We start from the raw sequence: 18,606 nt of genomic DNA, 5'->3' as shown, positions 1-18,606 counted from the left end.
TAGAGCGACTCTGGAGGAGTAAAGTAGTTCCTCTAGCGCTGGGTTAGAGCGACTCTGGAGGAGTAAAGTAGTTCCTCTAGCGCTGGGTTAGAGCGACTCTGGAGGAGTAAAGTAGTTCCTCTAGCACTTCCTTGAGCGCTGGGTTAGAGCGACTCTGGAGGAGTAAAGTAGTTCCTCTAGCACTTCCTCTAGCGCTGGGTTAGAGCAACTCTGGAGGAGTAAAGTAGTTCCTCTAGCACTTCCTTGAGCGCTGGGTTAGAGCGACTCTGGAGGAGTAAAGTAGTTCCTCTAGCGCTGGGTTAGAGCGACTCTGGAGGAGTAAAGCAGTTCCTCGAGCGCTGGGTTAGAGCGACTCTGGAGGAGTAAAGTAGTTCCTCTAGCGCTGGGTTAGAGCGACTCTGGAGGAGTAAAGCAGTTCCTCTAGCGCTGGGTTAGAGCGACTCTGGAGGAGTAAAGCAGTTCCTCTAGCGCTGGGTTAGAGCGACTCTGGAGGAGTAAAGTAGTTCCTCTAACGCTGGGTTAGAGCGACTCTGGAGGAGTAAAGTAGTTCCTCTAGCGCTGGGTTAGAGCGACTCTGGAGGAGTAAAGCAGTTCCTCTAGCGCTGGGTTAGAGCGACTCTGGAGGAGTAAAGTAGTTCCTCGAGCGCTGGGTTAGAGCGACTCTGGAGGAGTAAAGTAGTTCCTCGAGCGCTGGGTTAGAGCGACTCTGGAGGAGTAAAGTAGTTCCTCGAGCGCTGGGTTAGAGCGACTCTGGAGGAGTAAAGCAGTTCCTCGAGCGCTGGGTTAGAGCGACTCTGGAGGAGTAAAGTAGTAAAGTAGAACTGAAACCCCTCCTAGTTCCTGCGGTGCGAACACGCCGACATCCGGGAACTCCCCAACAGCTCTGGGAACGGGGAAGAGGATCCTCCGGTGCGAAAGACCCTAATTACACACTTGTAGCATAAAACTCATTTCTGACCCAGATGTGTGTGTGTAGAGCTGCACTACTGAAGCTCACGTACTGAAACCACGCTACCGATCGACTCGCTGTTAAACTCTCTGGAAACGTAGAAATTAACCGAAGGATTCCCCAAACACTAACAATAGAGACATATAATTTGTGCAATCCAATGGTTACTGTGAACATGATGCGGCGAGCAGGAGCGTGGTTCCACCGGATGAGCCGCGTGCGTGTGTGTGTGTGTGTGTGTGTGTGTGTGTGTGTGAGGGGCGTTTCTCAGGGTGTGTGTCTATCTGGTCTCACCTGCTGGCCTGTGCTCTGGACACCCTGTCGGGACGTTAGCTCTGCTGGGATTGGGAGGCTCCAGGCTTCCTCAATACTAGGAAGCATTTTACTTTTACTCTGTAGACTATTGTGTTGGAGGTTACAGAACTGAGCCTAGGACGAAAACGCGTGAAAAAGACATGTAAACAGCCATCTGAGGACGAGCGGCGGAACAGTTCAAGCAGAGAGGCTAGCTCAGGCTAGTTCGAGAGGGCCTCAGCTGAATCAGGCTCTAGCTCCAATGATCACTGGACTCACGCATACAAACGAAGAATGAAGGTGAAGAAATCTGACACAAATTAACTGAACATATTCACAACAAATGCAACATGTACTGATCCCCACACAGACAGACTCGCTCTGATTGGCTCTCACCTGCAGGTACTTGATGCGCGCCGCGAGCGCCGCGGTGTTGCTGCAGGCTTTGCTGCGCGTGGCGTTGACGTAGCACTTGATGGCGTCCTGCGGCTGGTTGCAGGACTCGTAGAGCGTGCCCAGGTCCATCCAGGCCGCGGCGTGACTGTGGTCCAGCTGAACCGCGCAGATATACGCCTGCAGCGCGTCCATGGGCTGATTCTGCTGCTGATACAGCACGCTACGAGCACACGCTAGCAGGTTAATTACCTCAAACACATCCAACACCTTATTCCTGACCCGGGGTTTGAATTATGGGTGCCACTTCCGGTTTGGGGAACTTCCATTCAAAAAGACTGAAACGAATCATTTTGAATCACAGACCCAGTCTCGAGTCGCACGGCAGATCTGTGGCCATAGCAACCACACTGTACAGGTCAAAATTATCGATTTTTCCAAAAATCATTAGGATATTAAGTAAAGATCATGTTCCATGAAGATATTTAGTAAATTTCCTACCGTAAATATATAAAACATTTATGTTTGTGAGTGAATGCAGCAAATCACGAACATTAATGACCAACTTTGAAGGGGATTTTCTCAATGCTTTGATTTTTTTGCACCCTCAGATTTTCAAATAGTTGCATCTCGGCCAAATATTGTCCAAAATCTTAATTTAAAAAACTGGACCCATGTGACTGGGTTTGTGGTCCAGGGTCACATAAGGTTGCCCTACAAATAAAGCGGATCCATCAGTTTTCCTTCATGTTTTCCTTTCAGACATCATGAGACTAACGTTACACTTGGTATATTAGCGTGACAAGAACATCTACGGCAGGAGCGCTTCAGTCGCTGCTTTCCTTACTAACGATTCTTTTCTTTCCCTTCCGCTGTAAAAGTATGAAAAATGACAACATATTCTGCACATCTGTGGTCTGTTCTCCAGATTTAATTTACGATATATCTCATTAATAATTCACTGGAATGCACAAAGAATTTCTCGTTTTTCTCTAATCCTCACGTCTGTTTCCAGGTTTGTTTTCACGTGTCAATACAATTTATCATCTGTCAAAATGACGAATATCACTTTGAAATAGTATTACGCAATGCGGAAGTTAATGAACACTTTTGATTAAGGCAACTAGGGGTGTAACGGTACACAAAAATCACGGTTCGGTACGTACCTTGGTTTTAAAGTCACGGTTCGGTACGTTTTCGATACAGCAAAAAGAAAGAAATGCCAGAGAAATTTCTTATTTGTTAAAAGAAAAAATATTTTTAAATAATTGAGTTTTCCTACATCTTGAAACTTTCAGGTTTATAAATGGCGGTCATCTTTGAAGGATGAACAAATAATGTTTTGGTCATCACATTAAAAATAACATTTAAATATATATATATATATATTTATTTATATATTATTTGAGTTTTGAAGAGCTGGAAAAAGATGTGTGAAGTACTTGAAAGCAGTTCACTATTCCAGCCAAACTGGTTACAGTTAGTGTTACTATATTAAATTCATGGTGGATGTTGCTGGTCTGTGGACGTAAAGTATTACTAGTTCATTCACGGCACAATGTTTCTCCTGGTGTCCACGTCAGCGCTGTTTGATCTAATAGAGATCTACGGTTAATAACGGAGAAATGTGAATGCTTCTCACTAGATCTCGCAGCGATGTTATTACTTCAGTGGCGAATTCAAATGTTTTCTTTACTGGATCTCTAAGCGCTGTGTAGTAACAGTGTCGCTTGATCGAGATCGGCTCGCGCTGCACAGATGTTGCTGGTCAAACAATCCGTGAAGCACAATATAATGAGTAGCGCAGTTTCGTTCCGCTTTCATTACGTTTGCCATTTGATGTTGCGCAACGTTGTGGTGATCGCGCCAGCGCCGATTTTGTCGGCAAGAAAAATGGTCCAAGGAATCGTTCGGTTTGTATGCGTACCGAAGCGGAAGCCTCGAACCGAAACGGTTCAATACGAATACATGTACCGTTACACCCCTAAAGGCAACGTACATTACATAATACAGATATATATTATTACAGTGATATTTAACCCGTCCGTTATTGCTGTGGAAAGAAGCTTTTGGGGATGTTCATGCTCTGTGGAAAATATCTTGTTGAAGCTTTTACATTTTAACATTTACATTTAATGTTCGAAATGGTTGAAAGGCGAGTAATGTCATTGTACCCAGTTTAAAAACAACAACATTGCATTCATAGAGCAAGCCTTTCACTGATTGTTTACAGCTTAACGGAAGTTACACCCATAATTCACGCAAAGCATCATGGGGCGCAGGAATAAGCTGGATACACATTCAAGAATAATCAGATATATACGCAACACAGCAGAACAACCTGCAAGTGGGATTATTACGTGCCAGTGAAAACATGTCGTTTATGGGTATTTCCGTTGGACGATGAATAACCGAAGCATAAATTCTAGACATAAACCGATACCAAGATTTCGGCCGATACCGATAATTCTTTATATTTGAAAGCCGATGACCGATATATTGGCCGATAAATCTAAATCCGAATTTTAATGTAATTTCTGAGAGCCTGAATACAAAAACAAAAAAGCCACGTCCCAAACACACAATTATGATGTTCTTATTATAATTTTATTTATTTTATTTACTTGTGTTGAACATGCTGCACTTCACTGTATCTTCCTTTGTTGAAGTGATTCTAATCATATTTCAAGCGATTCGAAAGCATCATGTTGAACTGAAGTGTCTCAGCTGAAGGAAATAATCATTATTCATCGGCTTTTATATATCGGACAGATTTTCTTATCGGGCAGATATCGATAACTTTAAAAAATAAACCGATATCGTCCGATACCGATATATCGCGCAGCCCTAATAAATTCTTTATTATTCAGTGTTTATAATCCAGCCAGACGCATCAAAGCGACAGCTGAACACTTCAGCTCACGAATCTCACGATCGTCCGACGACACACTGTTACTGTGCAGAAAAGAGCTGAAGATTCAACTCCGCCTTTATAGTGACACGAGGAGTGAGAGTCATTTGTACATGATCTCTCGATGTGAACGTGGGCTGACGGAGCGGTTCTGGCGGATACGTACCCGATCGAGCACCACGTGTCCGCGCTGGCCTCAGACTTATCAATGGACTGTCTGTATGAAATGAAGGCGTCCTGGACCTTCCCAATACTGGAGTAGCACCTGCAGAGAGCAAACACACACGCCTGCTCAACCACCGCAGACCAGCAAGCGCTCGCTTCACGCGCGCGCGTGTGTGTGTGTGTGTGCACGTCATGTGACTGACCTGCCGAGGAAGTACCAGGACTGGCCAGAGTTCGGATCGGCTTCCAGGGATTTCTGGAGACACTGGATAGCGTAGCTGTTCTTATTAGCTTTATCTCCCAGCAGCTCGACTGTATGATGCATCCAGCCTGTGTGTGTGTGTGTGTGTGTGTGTGTGTGTGAGAGAGAGAGAGAGAGAGAGAGAGAGAGAAAGAGAGAGAAAAAAGCTTCAGCATAAACTTGCATACAGATGCAGAGAGCCTAGTAAACCCAGCATCAGTAATCTGTGTTCTGGCGTCTCTGGCCCAGCTTACAGCTGATATCCAGATGTGTTTTAGTGGCCCAGTTTACAGCTGATATCCAGATGTGTTTTAGTGGCCCAGCTTACAGCTGATATCCAGATGTGTTTACAGGTGACATTCAGTGTTTCAGTCGATCGGATCACGAGTGGACGGCACTGACACAGGAGTGAGCGGCTCTAAAGCGTCTGAGCTCGTCCACTGCCAGAGGGAGTCGAAACACAGTCGCCCGGACTGATCTCGTAGTGTACACGGCACGGCTGCCAAAACGGCTCAAAAGCTAAACTCGAATTCCTTTCTTAAATATTAGCAAAATTCTAATTATATTAAAATTCTAAAGGCAATACTTAAATGTTAGAGTCGTGATCCGATCCACCCTAACGCATGTTAACATCAGGTGTGAACGGGGCCGATGACCTCACTCGTGCCGTGAAGGGTTTAGCGCAGAGAATGAAGCACATGTTCCAGTTTCAGTTTAAAAGCGTACAATGACCTTCTAGACTCGCAGGTGAATGAACTTCTGGTCATGTGATGATTTTGCTTCAGATAAACAGTCTCGTCACATCCCTACACACTCACTGAGTTTCCAGGTTTACATGAGAACTTTATTCAACCGTTTACAGGGGCTTGCGCACCGCCTGAGAACGCCAGAGTCTGAGCTCACAGCGCTCGCATTCTCCCGTTCATGCGATCCGTCTAACAGTGCTGTCTGATACGCTATTAGATACTGTTACACACAGAGAGGAGACCGTAATAAAGTGATTAGCGTGTGGCGTGTGTTTGATGTCCAGTGTCGCTGAGCAGAAACGCATCATGTTCCTCTCGGTCTCCTCAGCTCCTCAGTGTAAAGGTTGAGAGCTCCATCTATCTCTGCTTTACATGTTCGTAGAGTTAGTTTCTGGAGTAAATATAAAGCCTATAATCTGTGTGCTTTTTAATAATGGCGGGCGCTGGTGTTTCACGAGCGTTCAGCCAATCAGCGAACACTAACGTCACTGTAGTTCCTCGAGCGCTGGGTTAGAGCGACTCTGGAGGAGTAAAGCAGTTCCTCTAGCGCTGGGTTAGAGCGACTCTGGAGGAGTAAAGTAGTTCCTCTAGCACTTCCTTGAGCGCTGGGTTAGAGCGACTCTGGAGGAGTAAAGTAGTTCCTCTAGCGCTGGGTTAGAGCGACTCTGGAGGAGTAAAGTAGTTCCTCTAGCGCTGGGTTAGAGCGACTCTGGAGGAGTAAAGTAGTTCCTCTAGCGCTGGGTTAGAGCAACTCTGGAGTAAAGTAGTTCCTCTAGCGCTGGGTTAGAGCGACTCTGGAGGAGTAAAGCAGTTCCTCGAGCGCTGGGTTAGAGCGACTCTGGAGGAGTAAAGTAGTTCCTCTAGCGCTGGGTTAGAGCGACTCTGGAGGAGTAAAGTAGTTCCTCTAGCACTTCCTTGAGCGCTGGGTTAGAGCGACTCTGGAGGAGTAAAGTAGTTCCTCTAGCGCTGGGTTAGAGCGACTCTGGAGGAGTAAAGTAGTTCCTCTAGCGCTGGGTTAGAGCGACTCTGGAGGAGTAAAGTAGTTCCTCTAGCGCTGGGTTAGAGCAACTCTGGAGTAAAGTAGTTCCTCTAGCGCTGGGTTAGAGCGACTCTGGAGGAGTAAAGCAGTTCCTCGAGCGCTGGGTTAGAGCGACTCTGGAGGAGTAAAGCAGTTCCTCTAGCGCTGGGTTAGAGCGACTCTGGAGGAGTAAAGTAGTTCCTCTAGCGCTGGGTTAGAGCGACTCTGGAAGAGTAAAGTAGTTCCTCTAGCACTGGGTTAGAGCGACTCTGGAAGAGTAAAGTAGTTCCTCTAGCGCTGGGTTAGAGCGACTCTGGAGGAGTAAAGTAGTTCCTCTAGCGCTGGGTTAGAGCGACTCTGGAGGAGTAAAGCAGTTCCTCGAGCGCTGGGTTAGAGCGACTCTGGAGGAGTAAAGTAGTTCCTCTAGCACTTCCTTGAGCGCTGGGTTAGAGCGACTCTGGAGGAGTAAAGTAGTTCCTCTAGCGCTGGGTTAGAGCGACTCTGGAGGAGTAAAGTAGTTCCTCTAGCGCTGGGTTAGAGCGACTCTGGAGGAGTAAAGTAGTTCCTCTAGCGCTGGGTTAGAGCAACTCTGGAGTAAAGTAGTTCCTCTAGCGCTGGGTTAGAGCGACTCTGGAGGAGTAAAGCAGTTCCTCGAGCGCTGGGTTAGAGCGACTCTGGAGGAGTAAAGCAGTTCCTCTAGCGCTGGGTTAGAGCGACTCTGGAGGAGTAAAGTAGTTCCTCTAGCGCTGGGTTAGAGCGACTCTGGAAGAGTAAAGTAGTTCCTCTAGCACTGGGTTAGAGCGACTCTGGAAGAGTAAAGTAGTTCCTCTAGCGCTGGGTTAGAGCGACTCTGGAGGAGTAAAGTAGTTCCTCTAGCGCTGGGTTAGAGCGACTCTGGAGGAGTAAAGCAGTTCCTCGAGCGCTGGGTTAGAGCGACTCTGGAGGAGTAAAGTAGTTCCTCTAGCGCTGGGTTAGAGCGACTCTGGAAGAGTAAAGTAGTTCCTCTAGCGCTGGGTTAGAGCGACTCTGGAGGAGTAAAGCAGTTCCTCGAGCGCTGGGTTAGAACGACTCTGGAGGAGTAAAGCAGTTCCTCGAGTGCTGGGTTAGAGCGACTCTGGAGGAGTAAAGTAGTTCCTCGAGCGCTGGGTTAGAGCGACTCTGGAGGAGTAAAGTAGTTCCTCTAGCGCTGGGTTAGAGCGACTCTGGAGGAGTAAAGCAGTTCCTCGAGCGCTGGGTTAGAGCGACTCTGGAGGAGTAAAGCAGTTCCTCGAGCGCTGGGTTAGAGCGACTCTGGAGGAGTAAAGTAGTTCCTCGAGCGCTGGGTTAGAGCGACTCTGGAGGAGTAAAGTAGTTCCTCGAGCGCTGGGTTAGAGCGACTGGAGGAGTAAAGCAGTTCCTCTAGCGCTGGGTTAGAGCGACTCTGGAGGAGTAAAGCAGTTCCTCGAGCGCTGGGTTAGAGCGACTCTGGAGGAGTAAAGCAGTTCCTCTAGCGCTGGGTTAGAGCGACTCTGGAAGAGCAAAGTAGTTCCTCTAGCGCTGGGTTAGAGCGACTCTGGAGGAGTAAAGTAGTTCCTCTAGCGCTGGGTTAGAGCGACTCTGGATGAGTAAAGTAGTTCCTCTAGCGCTGGGTTAGAGCGACTCTGGAGGAGTAAAGTGGTTCCTCTAGTGCTGGGTTAGAGCGACTCTGGATGAGTAAAGTAGTTCCTCTAGCGCTGGGTTAGAGCGACTCTGGAGGAGTAAAGTAGTTCCTCGAGCGCTGGGTTAGAGCGACTCTGGAGTAAAGTAGAACTGAAACCACTCCTAGTTCCTGCGGTGCGAACACGCCGACATCCGGGACTCCCCAACAGCTCTGGGAACGGGGAAGAGGATCCTCCGGTGCGGAAGACTCTTATTTTTAACAAGCTGCAATGATATTCTGTGGTGACGGACAGCATGTCATATAAACGCGCAACATGATCACAGTTAGACGTCAGAGACTAGTGTTTGGGTTTATTGCCATATCAGCATCACCGGCTATTACATGCCAGATACAGGTTAAACATTTTACAACATAATATTATAAGTATACCATAAAAAAAAAAAATAAAAAAAAAAAAATATATATATATATATATATATATATATATATAAATAAAAATAAAGAATAAAAATAAATAATAATAAATAAATAATAAATAATACCAAAATAAAATCACTAACTCGAGGCGGGAGTGAGTGAGAATGCGGTGTTCTTACCCAGCTGCTGTAAGGTGGCGGCCTTCACCTGCACAGGTAACGCCTCGGTCAGCAGGAGACTCTCGTACGCCTCTTTAGCGGTGCGATATCTCTTCTGTCACACAAGCACAGTCACTGATCACATGTGTTCTGACCGCTACAACCAATCTCTACTGTCATGTGATCCTGTAGTGAACGCTCAGGGCGGAGGGAAGCCTTAGCAACACCCCGGCAACCCCTCTCTCCTGTTGCTATAGCAACACCAGCTGAACGTTCAGCTCAGAAAGTGCGAACATGACCTCATGCATTACCATCAATTACAAGGCAGAGTTAGTTTGTCCGGTTAGTCATGGATGGAGGTGTGCATGAGGGACTCACCTGAATCTCGTACAGATGCGCAATGTGGAACTGAACTACAAACACAAACACAGAGACGAGAATTAGCAGCAAATTCAGAACAGCAGCTTTTCTGTGAGAATGTTTGTGATGGGGGAGAAGATCCTGCAGAAACAGCTTCCTTGGTACAGTGAATCAGTGTGTGTGTGTGTGTGTGTGTGTATGTGAGAGAGTGTGTGCGCGCATGTGTGTGTGAGAGAGAGAGCGTGCGAGAGAGTGTGTGCGCGCATGTGTGTGTGAGAGAGAGCGTGCGAGAGATTGTGTGCGCGCATGTGTGTGTGAGAGAGAGCGTGCGAGAGATTGTGTGCGCGCATGTGTGTGTGAGAGAGAGCGTGCGAGAGAGTGTGCGCGCATGTGTGAGAGAGTGTGTGCGCGCATGTGTGTGTGTGAGAGAGAGCGTGCGAGAGAGTGTGTGCGCGCATGTGTGTGAGAGACAGAGAGAGAGAGAGAGAGAGAGAGAGAGAGAGAGAGTGTGTGCGCGCATGTGTGTGAGAGACAGAGAGAGAGAGAGAGAGAGAGAGAGAGAGAGAGAGAGAGAGAGAGAGAGAGAGAGAGAGAGAGAGAGAGAGAGAGAGAGAGAATGGGTGTATGAGAGAGAGTGTGAGGGAGAGAGTGTGTGCGTGCGCGTTTATGGCGGTTATGGAAAGGGGCGGGGCTTTCCCAAACACACTCGAACAATCCCAACACACTGCTCCAGTCGACCAATCAGAGCACAGTGCGCTTCTCAGAAGGAGGGGCTTCATGGAGACAGAGGTTTGATCAGTACTGAACCAACAGCACTAATAATCCCTCACACTCCTCCTAAAGTCTCCTAATGAATCCGTAATCAGTGTTTGTGCGCTCAGAAGTGTGTGTGTGTGTGTGTGTGTGATGCGCTCAGAAGTGTGTGTGATGGAGACACTGAAGGAACTTACTCTCAGCTTTAGACAAAGTGCAGTGACTGGAGTCGATGAGCGCCAGCTGAAAGTGCTGCGGACACACAGGGACAAAACCAGCTCACATCTCTCACTGCCAGAGCCAACTAATGCAGGAGCCGAGCGGTCACCGGCAAACATCACACATGAACAACAGAACACCACAGAAATAAAGGACAGAAAGAAACGGTCCAGATGTGGAGCTTCATCTAAGCCGTCAACAGACTGATTGACATTCGACAGTTTCTGCCTGTTTTCATGTAAATCACAGAAGCTCACGAAGAAAGAGCGAGACTGCCACTCCTAAGCTAGATGTGTTCCAGCCCACGGTGAGCCGTGCCGCACCTTTAAGCTCGACTCGTAGTCCGTGTTGACCTTGAACATCAGGCCGAGACGCAGGTGAATCTCTTTAGCTCGAGAGAAGCCGGGGTCGATGTACAGCACCTCCTGAAACGCCTTGATCGCCCTGAGAGCGCACACACACACACACACACACACACACACACACACACACACACACACACACACACACACACACACACACACACACAGCAATGAAACACTCCTTCCGGAACAACACGAAGCGTTACTGTCATGTCAACATGTAACTGAGGAAACAAGCGATTCATTAAAGAGACTGCATCTACTAGGGCTGTCACTTTTGTGAAAAAATCCTGTTCGATTCTTGAGACACAAGGGTTCACTGCGTCGTTAAACACTCCATGTCTAACGACGTTTCCATTTTCAACACCAAATACAGGCAAATCCACGGACACCTAACAGGCATTAGGACGAGCGTAAAGAGGGCGCTTGAGACGCGCACAAGTCAGCAATATTTCTGATGATTTATTGGCGTGAAGTTTCAGCACAATGACAAACAGGAGCGACACATTCAGGGAGTGAGATGAACACCCTCGACCCGCCGCGGGCACAAAGGAGCTTTGGCGGGAAACGCTGTCAAATCACGAGCCGGTTTGGCGTGTTTCTATTAGGGATGTGCACGAATATTCGATCTGTAATTATTATTAAAAAAATAAAACACTATTTGAATTTTACTACGTTGCTTTGCTGGCCGTAAATGCAGTGAATCCATGATGAATCCCAAGCACTAACTCGCAGTTATAATTAAATGCACTGGGTGGCGCCGTGGAGTGTGTTAACAAGTTGTGTGTATTTGATCACAATGTTGTCGTCTGCCTCGCGAAGTTTGGAATTACTTGAAAATGATTTTACTAAACGGAATTACTTTTGATCAAATTAATTAATTAATCTGAATTATAATATTATCACCACAAAGAGAAATCACATGAAATCCAAACAGTCGAATGAGGAAAGGCAGCTGTCATTTAAATAAACGAATATTCTATTTTTATGAGCCCGAATATTCGAATGCAATATTTTTGAAAAATGCCCATCCCTAGTTTCTATGTTTACTCACTTTGCTGGGGAAGTTCGTGTAAGCCAAATTTTGCACAGATTTAGGGCAAATACGCAACTCGTGAGTCCTCATGATATATTAAATACAGCGTATTGCAGAATCTGCGTATTTCTGGCTTACTTGAACACACACACACACACACGTCACTCACTACGCAACAAATAACGGCACGCTTGTTCACTTGCATTGAAGTAATAGAGAATATTAAAAAGTTATTTTCCAGCATCCTACATGTTCTGTGCACTGTATTGATCTGCCCACCTAAAACACATTTTTGGTAAAAAAATAAGTAAAATAAAAAAGGCCATTAAAATCGATTCCCTATTTTCGTTTTGGAAACTTGTGTTGGATGGTCAGAATCGATTTTCGCACGTAAAGTGACAGCCCTAGCACCTACTGGCGGCAGGCAGACCCGTCGGCGCATGCGGATTAACATGCGAGTACACGCGATCTCCCAGAGTCAGCCCACATGACCTGAACATCGCCATGGAAACGGTCCGCCTGCATCTCATTCACCACGTCACATGACGTCCAAAGTGCCAATCAAACATGTTGCGTTCACACATGCATCACGTGTCGATGTGAAGATACTCACCACTGAAATGCGTTGTAATGGAAGTAAACCATCCCGAGGCCGTACAGAAAGGCAGCGTTCTAGAGCGAGAGAGAGTGTGTGAGGGATCGGTCCATCAACACTACGATCAGTCACAGAGAAAACCACCTCAAACACTCGAGCAAAACCACACAGGAAGATTTCACAACAACTGTCAATCAACACACACGCTTACGCACACACTCACACTATCACACACACACTATCTCACACTCAACCAAACACAAACAAACACACTCGAGGAACACTGATGTTTAAACTCATCTGGCGGCTGCTCACCTTCCAGTAATAATGAACTAATAATAATAATAATAATAATACCTTCCAGTAATAATGAACTAATAATAATAATAATAATAATACCTTCCAGTAGTCTGACTGTAAACTGTAGTACCGCTGGTAGGCTGATAACGCTGCAACACAGAAACACAGGTGTGTGAGGCGAGGCTGGCCAGGTGTGTGAGGTGAAGAGGCTGGCCGTGTGTGTGAGGTGAAGAGGCTGGCCGTGGGTGTGAGGTGAGGTGAAGAGGCTGGCCAGGTGTGTGAGGTGAGGTGAAGAGGCTGGCCGTGTGTGTGAGGTGAAGAGGCTGGCCAGGTGTGTGAGGTGAAGAGGCTGGCCGTGTGTGTGAGGTGAAGAGGCTGGCCGTGGGTGTGAGGTGAAGAGGCTGGCCGTGTGTGTGAGGTGAAGAGGCTGGGCAGGTGTGTGAGGTGAAGAGGCTGGCCGTGTGTGTGAGGTGAAGAGGCTGGCCGTGTGTGTGAGGTGAAGAGGCTGGCCGTGTGTGTGAGGTGAAGAGGCTGGCCGTGTGTGTGAGGTGAAGAGGCTGGCCGTGTGTGTGAGGTGAAGAGGCTGGGCAGGTGTGTGAGGTGAAGAGGCTGGCCGTGTGTGTGAGGTGAAGAGGCTGGCCGTGTGTGTGAGGTGAAGAGGCTGGCCAGGTGTGTGAGGTGAAGAGGCTGGGCAGGTGTGTGAGGTGAGGCTGGTCAGGTGTGTGAGGTTAAGAGGCTGGCCGTGTGTGTGAGGTGAAGAGGCTGGCCGTGTGTGTGAGGTGAAGAGGCTGGCCGTGTGTGTGAGGTGAAGAGGCTGGCCGTGTGTGTGAGGTGAAGAGGCTGGCCAGGTGTGTGAGGTGAAGAGGCTGGCCAGGTGTGTGAGGTGAGGTGAAGAGGCTGGCCGTGTGTGTGAGGTGAAGAGGCTGGCCAGGTGTGTGAGGTGAAGAGGCTGGCCAGGTGTGTGAGGTGAGGTGAAGAGGCTGGCCGTGTGTGTGAGGTGAAGAGGCTGGCCGTGTGTGTGAGGTGAAGAGGCTGGCCAGGTGTGTGAGGTGAAGAGGCTGGCCGTGTGTGTGAGGTGAAGAGGCTGGCCGTGTGTGTGAGGTGAAGAGGCTGGCCGTGTGTGTGAGGTGAAGAGGCTGGCCGTGTGTGTGAGGTGAAGAGGCTGGCCGTGTGTGTGAGGTGAAGAGGCTGGCCAGGTGTGTGAGGTGAGGTGAGGCTGGCCAGGTGTGTGAGGTGAAGAGGCTGGCCAGGTGTGTGAGGTGAGGTGAGGCTGGCCAGGTGTGTGAGGTGAGGTGAGGCTGGCCAGGTGTGTGAGGTGAGGTGAGGCTGGCCAGGTGTGTGAGGTGAAGAGGCTGGTTAGGTGTGTGAGGTGAAGAGGCTGGCCAGGTGTGTGAGGTGAAGAGGCTGGCCAGGTGTGTGAGGTGAGGCTGGCCAGGTGTGTGAGGTGAGGTGAGGCTGGCCAGGTGTGTGAGGTGAAGAGGCTGGCCAGGTGTGTGAGGTGAGGTGAGGCTGGCCAGGTGTGTGAGGTGAGGTGAGGCTGGCCAGGTGTGTGAGGTGAAGAGGCTGGCCAGGTGTGTGAGGTGAGGTGAGGCTGGCCAGGTGTGTGAGGTGAAGAGGCTGGCCAGGTGTGTGAGGTGAAGAGGCTGGTTAGGTGTGTGAGGTGAGGCTGGCCAGGTGTGTGAGGTGAGGTGAGGCGAAGCGGCTGGCCAGGTGTGTGAGGGGCTGGCCAGGTGTGTGAGGTGAGGTGAGGCTGGCCAGGTGTGTGAGGTGAAGAGGCTGGTTAGGTGTGTGAGGTGAAGAGGCTGGCCAGGTGTGTGAGGTGAAGAGGCTGGTTAGGTGTGTGAGGTGAAGAGGCTGGCCAGGTGTGTGAGGTGAGGTGAGGCGAAGCGGCTGGCCAGGTGTGTGAGGGGCTGGCCAGGTGTGTGAGGTGAGGTGAGGCTGGCCAGGTGTGTGAGGTGAAGAGGCTGGTTAGGTGTGTGAGGTGAAGAGGCTGGCCAGGTGTGTGAGGTGAAGAGGCTGGTTAGGTGTGTGAGGTGAAGCGGCTGGCCAGGTGTGTGAGGTGAGGCGAGGCGAAGCGGCTGGCCAGGTGTGTGAGGTGAGGTGAGGCTGGCCAGGTGTGTGAGGTGAAGAGGCTGGTTAGGTGTGTGAGGTGAAGAGGCTGGCCAGGTGTGTGAGGTGAAGAGGCTGGCCAGGTGTGTGAGGTGAAGAGGCTGGCCAGGTGTATGAGGTGAGGTGAAGAGGCTGGCCAGGTGTGTGAGGTGAGGTGAAGAGGCTGGCCAGGTGTGTGAGGTGAAGAGGCTGGCCAGGTGTGTGAGGTGAGGTGAGGCTGGCCAGGTGTGTGAGGTGAAGAGGCTGGCCAGGTGTGTGAGGTGAAGAGGCTGGCCAGGTGTGTGAGGTGAGGTGAAGAGGCTGGCCAGGTGTGTGAGGTGAAGAGGCTGGCCAGGTGTGTGAGGTGAGGTGAGGCTGGCCAGGTGTGTGAGGTGAAGAGGCTGGCCAGGTGTGTGAGGTGAAGAGGCTGGCCAGGTGTGTGAGGTGAGGCTGGCCAGGTGTGTGAGGTGAGGCTGGCCAGGTGTGTGAGGTGAAGAGGCTGGCCAGGTGTGTGAGGTGAAGAGGCTGGTTAGGTGTGTGAGGTGAAGAGGCTGGTTAGGTGTGTGAGGTGAAGAGGCTGGCCAGGTGTGTGAGGTGAGGCTGGCCAGGTGTGGGTCAGCTAGTGAATGGGACGCACCTTTAGGATACTCCTCGAGCAACAGGCTGAAGTGGCCCAGCTGGCAGAAGAACTCGGGGTCCACCTTGCCCTCAGCTTTCAGGATCAGGGACTCGTAGCAGCAAACAGCCTGTGACACGAACACACTGATCAATACATACAGAAGATAAGGAATGGTTAAAGACTCCTTTATTTAAAAAAGAACTTCTAATGAATAAACTTACTAATATACATGTAAGGACAGCAGTGTTACTGGCTGCAGATAAAGTCCTAATTGTTGGTGATTTTTATACACAACGAAGAAGGTGCATTGGGATTGGCATTTACATACATTCTTAACTCTATTGGAGTTAGACAACACGTGTCAGGACCCACTCATTGTAATCATACTCTAGATCTAATATTATCACATGGAATAGATGTTGATGCCGTTGAAATTCTGCAGCAGAGCGATGACATCTCAGATCATTATCTAGTCTCGTGTAAACTTCATTTAGCCAAGGCTGCAAAGCCGACTCCGTGTTACAAATATGTTAGACCTATAACTTCTGCCACTAAAGATTGCTTTATCAATAATCTTCCTGATCAGTTTCATCATCTCAGCATCCCAGATAGCTTAGAAGAACTCGATGTTGCGACAGAAACTTTTAACTCTCTCTTTTCCAGCACTTTAGACGCAGTTGCTCCATTGCGCTTAAAGAAGATTAAAGAAAATAGTCCAACTCCGTGGTACAACGAGCACACACACACACACACACACACACACACACACACCCAGGCCCTTAAGAGAGAAGCCAGAAACATGGAGCGCAACTGGAAGAAAACTAAACTAGAGGCAGGGCTCGACATAAGCAATGGCCCGATGGCCCGGGGCCAGTAAAAGAGTATGTCGGGCTAGTTGATTGGCCATCAGCAAAACAAACAGCAAACGTCATATACAGTGGCGCGAAGAGTGTCAATGTTACTTCAGGTTATAACGTGTTAAAATGTCAAAGAACTACGAGGCTGATACGAGAAAGAGGACATTCCTATAGGGCTGGGCGGTAAATCGAGTTTGTACAATATATAGATTTTTTTAAACGATATGGAATGAGGCAATACTGTTTATATCGATACAGTAGTTTGATACGAGCACATCTGAAAAATAGCGGAGTACGCAGTGTGAGCTCCTGCAGTGAAACAACATAGTACAATTTGTCCTGAACATGACACAAGCTTATATTAGGCACTTCAAAATAACTGGTAAGATATAGTTAACAAGTTTAAAGCAGCTTGCCCTGTCAGATGCTCTGACAGATACTGTTGCTGACTGACAGATAAATACTTGCGCTGTTTAATGCGTTTGAGACGTGGTGCTTTCCTCAGTGCTTAACTTACATTTTACATGTATATTCTCCATCTGTAAATGTTAGAAAGTCAAACAAATATGTCCATTTCACTGTCAGGAGAGGACGAGCTTCTGCAAGTGAATCTCCGCTAAAATTCAAGCTTCCGTGAACTAGCGCTGCCGCGAGCACGCGCGCCTAACACACGAGCACAATAGAAGAGTAGCGCAATAATTCTGACTAAAATATACATCTTGCTAAAATATTTGTTGTTGGAGACAATAAATGTGCCATTTGTGGAACTTTAAACCTACAAGTAGGCCTATGTTTTTATGAAAGTGAGCATTATAACGGGGTAATCAAATGCAGGCTAGCTAATATAATTAGTTGTGCTTTTGTTTTTATTTTCATTTTTAGTTTAGCCTTAGTCATTTTAAAAACAAAAGCATTATTTTTGTTTTTTAGATTGTAATGTTAGAATGTAATGTGATTTTAACCTTTTTGCACGTAATATATTGCATAGCCTACATTACATTCACTATATTTGTTTCCATATCCTTCAATATCAACATTGTTTGGATATCATAAATACAGATTTTCTTTATCCAAATAGAAAAACGCAGAAAGTACCGAGATATATATCGTATATCGCCATTTAACCAAAAAATACAGAGATATGATTTTTTGGCCATATCGCCCAGTCCTAATTCCTAGTGTCATGGAAAACGCAGTACACCTGGGTGGAGAAAGGCGATGAGGGCATGTACTGTTTGGTTGCCAGAAATTTACAACAAAAGCCGACCAAAATGCAAAATGCATAACCGGCCTGCCGAGTGCCGACGGGCTATCTAAAAATAGTGTAATCAAATTCCCCCCTAAACTTCTGCCTAGCCCCCCTAAAAATGTGTGATTAAGTGTAAGCTACACAAATTTGTGTTCGCTTCAGTCTTGTTATAATCAGATTCAGCGCGTTCTTCATTGACAGTTTTTTAGGTCATAAATGTTAAACGTATGACAAAAATAATCAGGCAAACTAATATACTTTTGTCTAATTTCGCCATTTTGAAGTGAAAATATAGCCTATGTAACTCATCACTCATGTAATGTAATAATTAGTTTACTGTCATTGTGAGGGGACAAGAAAAATTAATCCTAATGTATACAATAAATACAGTTTAATGGAAAAGTACTTTTCATTCTATTTCTTTCAGGGCCAGTAAAAATATAGAAGGGGCCAGCAAAACTCTGATCTACTGGCCCTGGGGGCCAGTGGGGATTTTTTTTTATGTTGAGCCCTGCTAGAGGTATTTCACATTTCATGGAAGGAGAGCTCGATCGCATACAGAGAGGCCTTACAAGCCCTTTTCAACTCTCTTAGAAGAAAACAAACACAAGCCTATGTATTTATTTGATACAGTGGCCAAACTAACAAGAAATAAAGCTTGAACTTCTAAAGTTTCCAAACACAACAGCAGTAATGACTTTATGAACTTCTTTACTTAGCTATAATTGATAAGTTATCAATCTTGTATGAAAATTATAACTATGCCAGCGTCTACTACAGCATCGCATCAGGGAGTGTGTTGTAGTCTCCGTGAGGAAACATCCACTCGTGCACTGCTGTAGGAGAGGAAGACATCTCTAAACTCGTTAAATCATCTAAATCATCAACATGTGTGTTAGACCCTATACCGACTGAGCTACTGAGAGATGCAGGTCATAGATCCTCTTCCTATAAATGTCATTAACTCACCCTTTCATTAGGATACGCACCGAAAACTTAAGCTGGCTATTAATAATATTGCAATCATTTTGACACGAAATAAAGTGTGATAATTTAGACTCATGACTGGCTGAAAACCGTGCAATCTTTTAGACAAAACATAAAACTGGCATTGCGAGTGCGACTCACACAACAGACAATAGTGTCAATTATAGTGTCCATTATAGTGTCCATAGTTCCCCTGACTGGAGGAACCCTGCGATTTAAACTCCTATATAAACATTAATGTGTGTTAGTG

The 18,606-nt window shown here is 47.3% G+C and overlaps 1 protein-coding gene across 3 annotated transcripts in view; it reads right to left on the bottom strand.

Moving 5' to 3' along the window:
* The window catches only part of kdm6al (lysine (K)-specific demethylase 6A, like), a 69,200-nt gene that overhangs the window by 45,213 nt on the left and 5,381 nt on the right, over window positions 1-18,606 (bottom strand). For 2 of the 3 annotated variants that reach the window (XM_056243515.1, XM_056243516.1), the window contains exons 3-13: window positions 15,282-15,390; window positions 12,656-12,705; window positions 12,275-12,333; window positions 10,587-10,707; window positions 10,242-10,296; window positions 9,310-9,344; window positions 8,953-9,046; window positions 4,916-5,042; window positions 4,714-4,812; window positions 1,640-1,859; window positions 1,244-1,378 (exon numbers count right to left, since the gene is read on the bottom strand). In XM_056243515.1, coding sequence (XP_056099490.1) covers window positions 1,244-1,378; window positions 1,640-1,859; window positions 4,714-4,812; window positions 4,916-5,042; window positions 8,953-9,046; window positions 9,310-9,344; window positions 10,242-10,296; window positions 10,587-10,707; window positions 12,275-12,333; window positions 12,656-12,705; window positions 15,282-15,390 — 1,104 coding nt within the window. The remainder of the gene's footprint in view (window positions 1-1,243; window positions 1,379-1,639; window positions 1,860-4,713; window positions 4,813-4,915; window positions 5,043-8,952; window positions 9,047-9,309; window positions 9,345-10,241; window positions 10,297-10,586; window positions 10,708-12,274; window positions 12,334-12,655; window positions 12,706-15,281; window positions 15,391-18,606) is intronic. The other variant, XM_056243517.1, reaches the window with a different exon arrangement.

This window comes from Rhinichthys klamathensis, unplaced genomic scaffold, assembly GCF_029890125.1.
Source record: "Rhinichthys klamathensis goyatoka isolate OS25496 unplaced genomic scaffold, OSU_Roscu_1.1 h1tg000802l_1, whole genome shotgun sequence".
NCBI lineage: Eukaryota > Metazoa > Chordata > Actinopteri > Cypriniformes > Leuciscidae > Rhinichthys > Rhinichthys klamathensis.
Note: the sequence above shows the minus strand (reverse complement) of the source record. Positions and strands in the feature narration are given on the sequence as shown.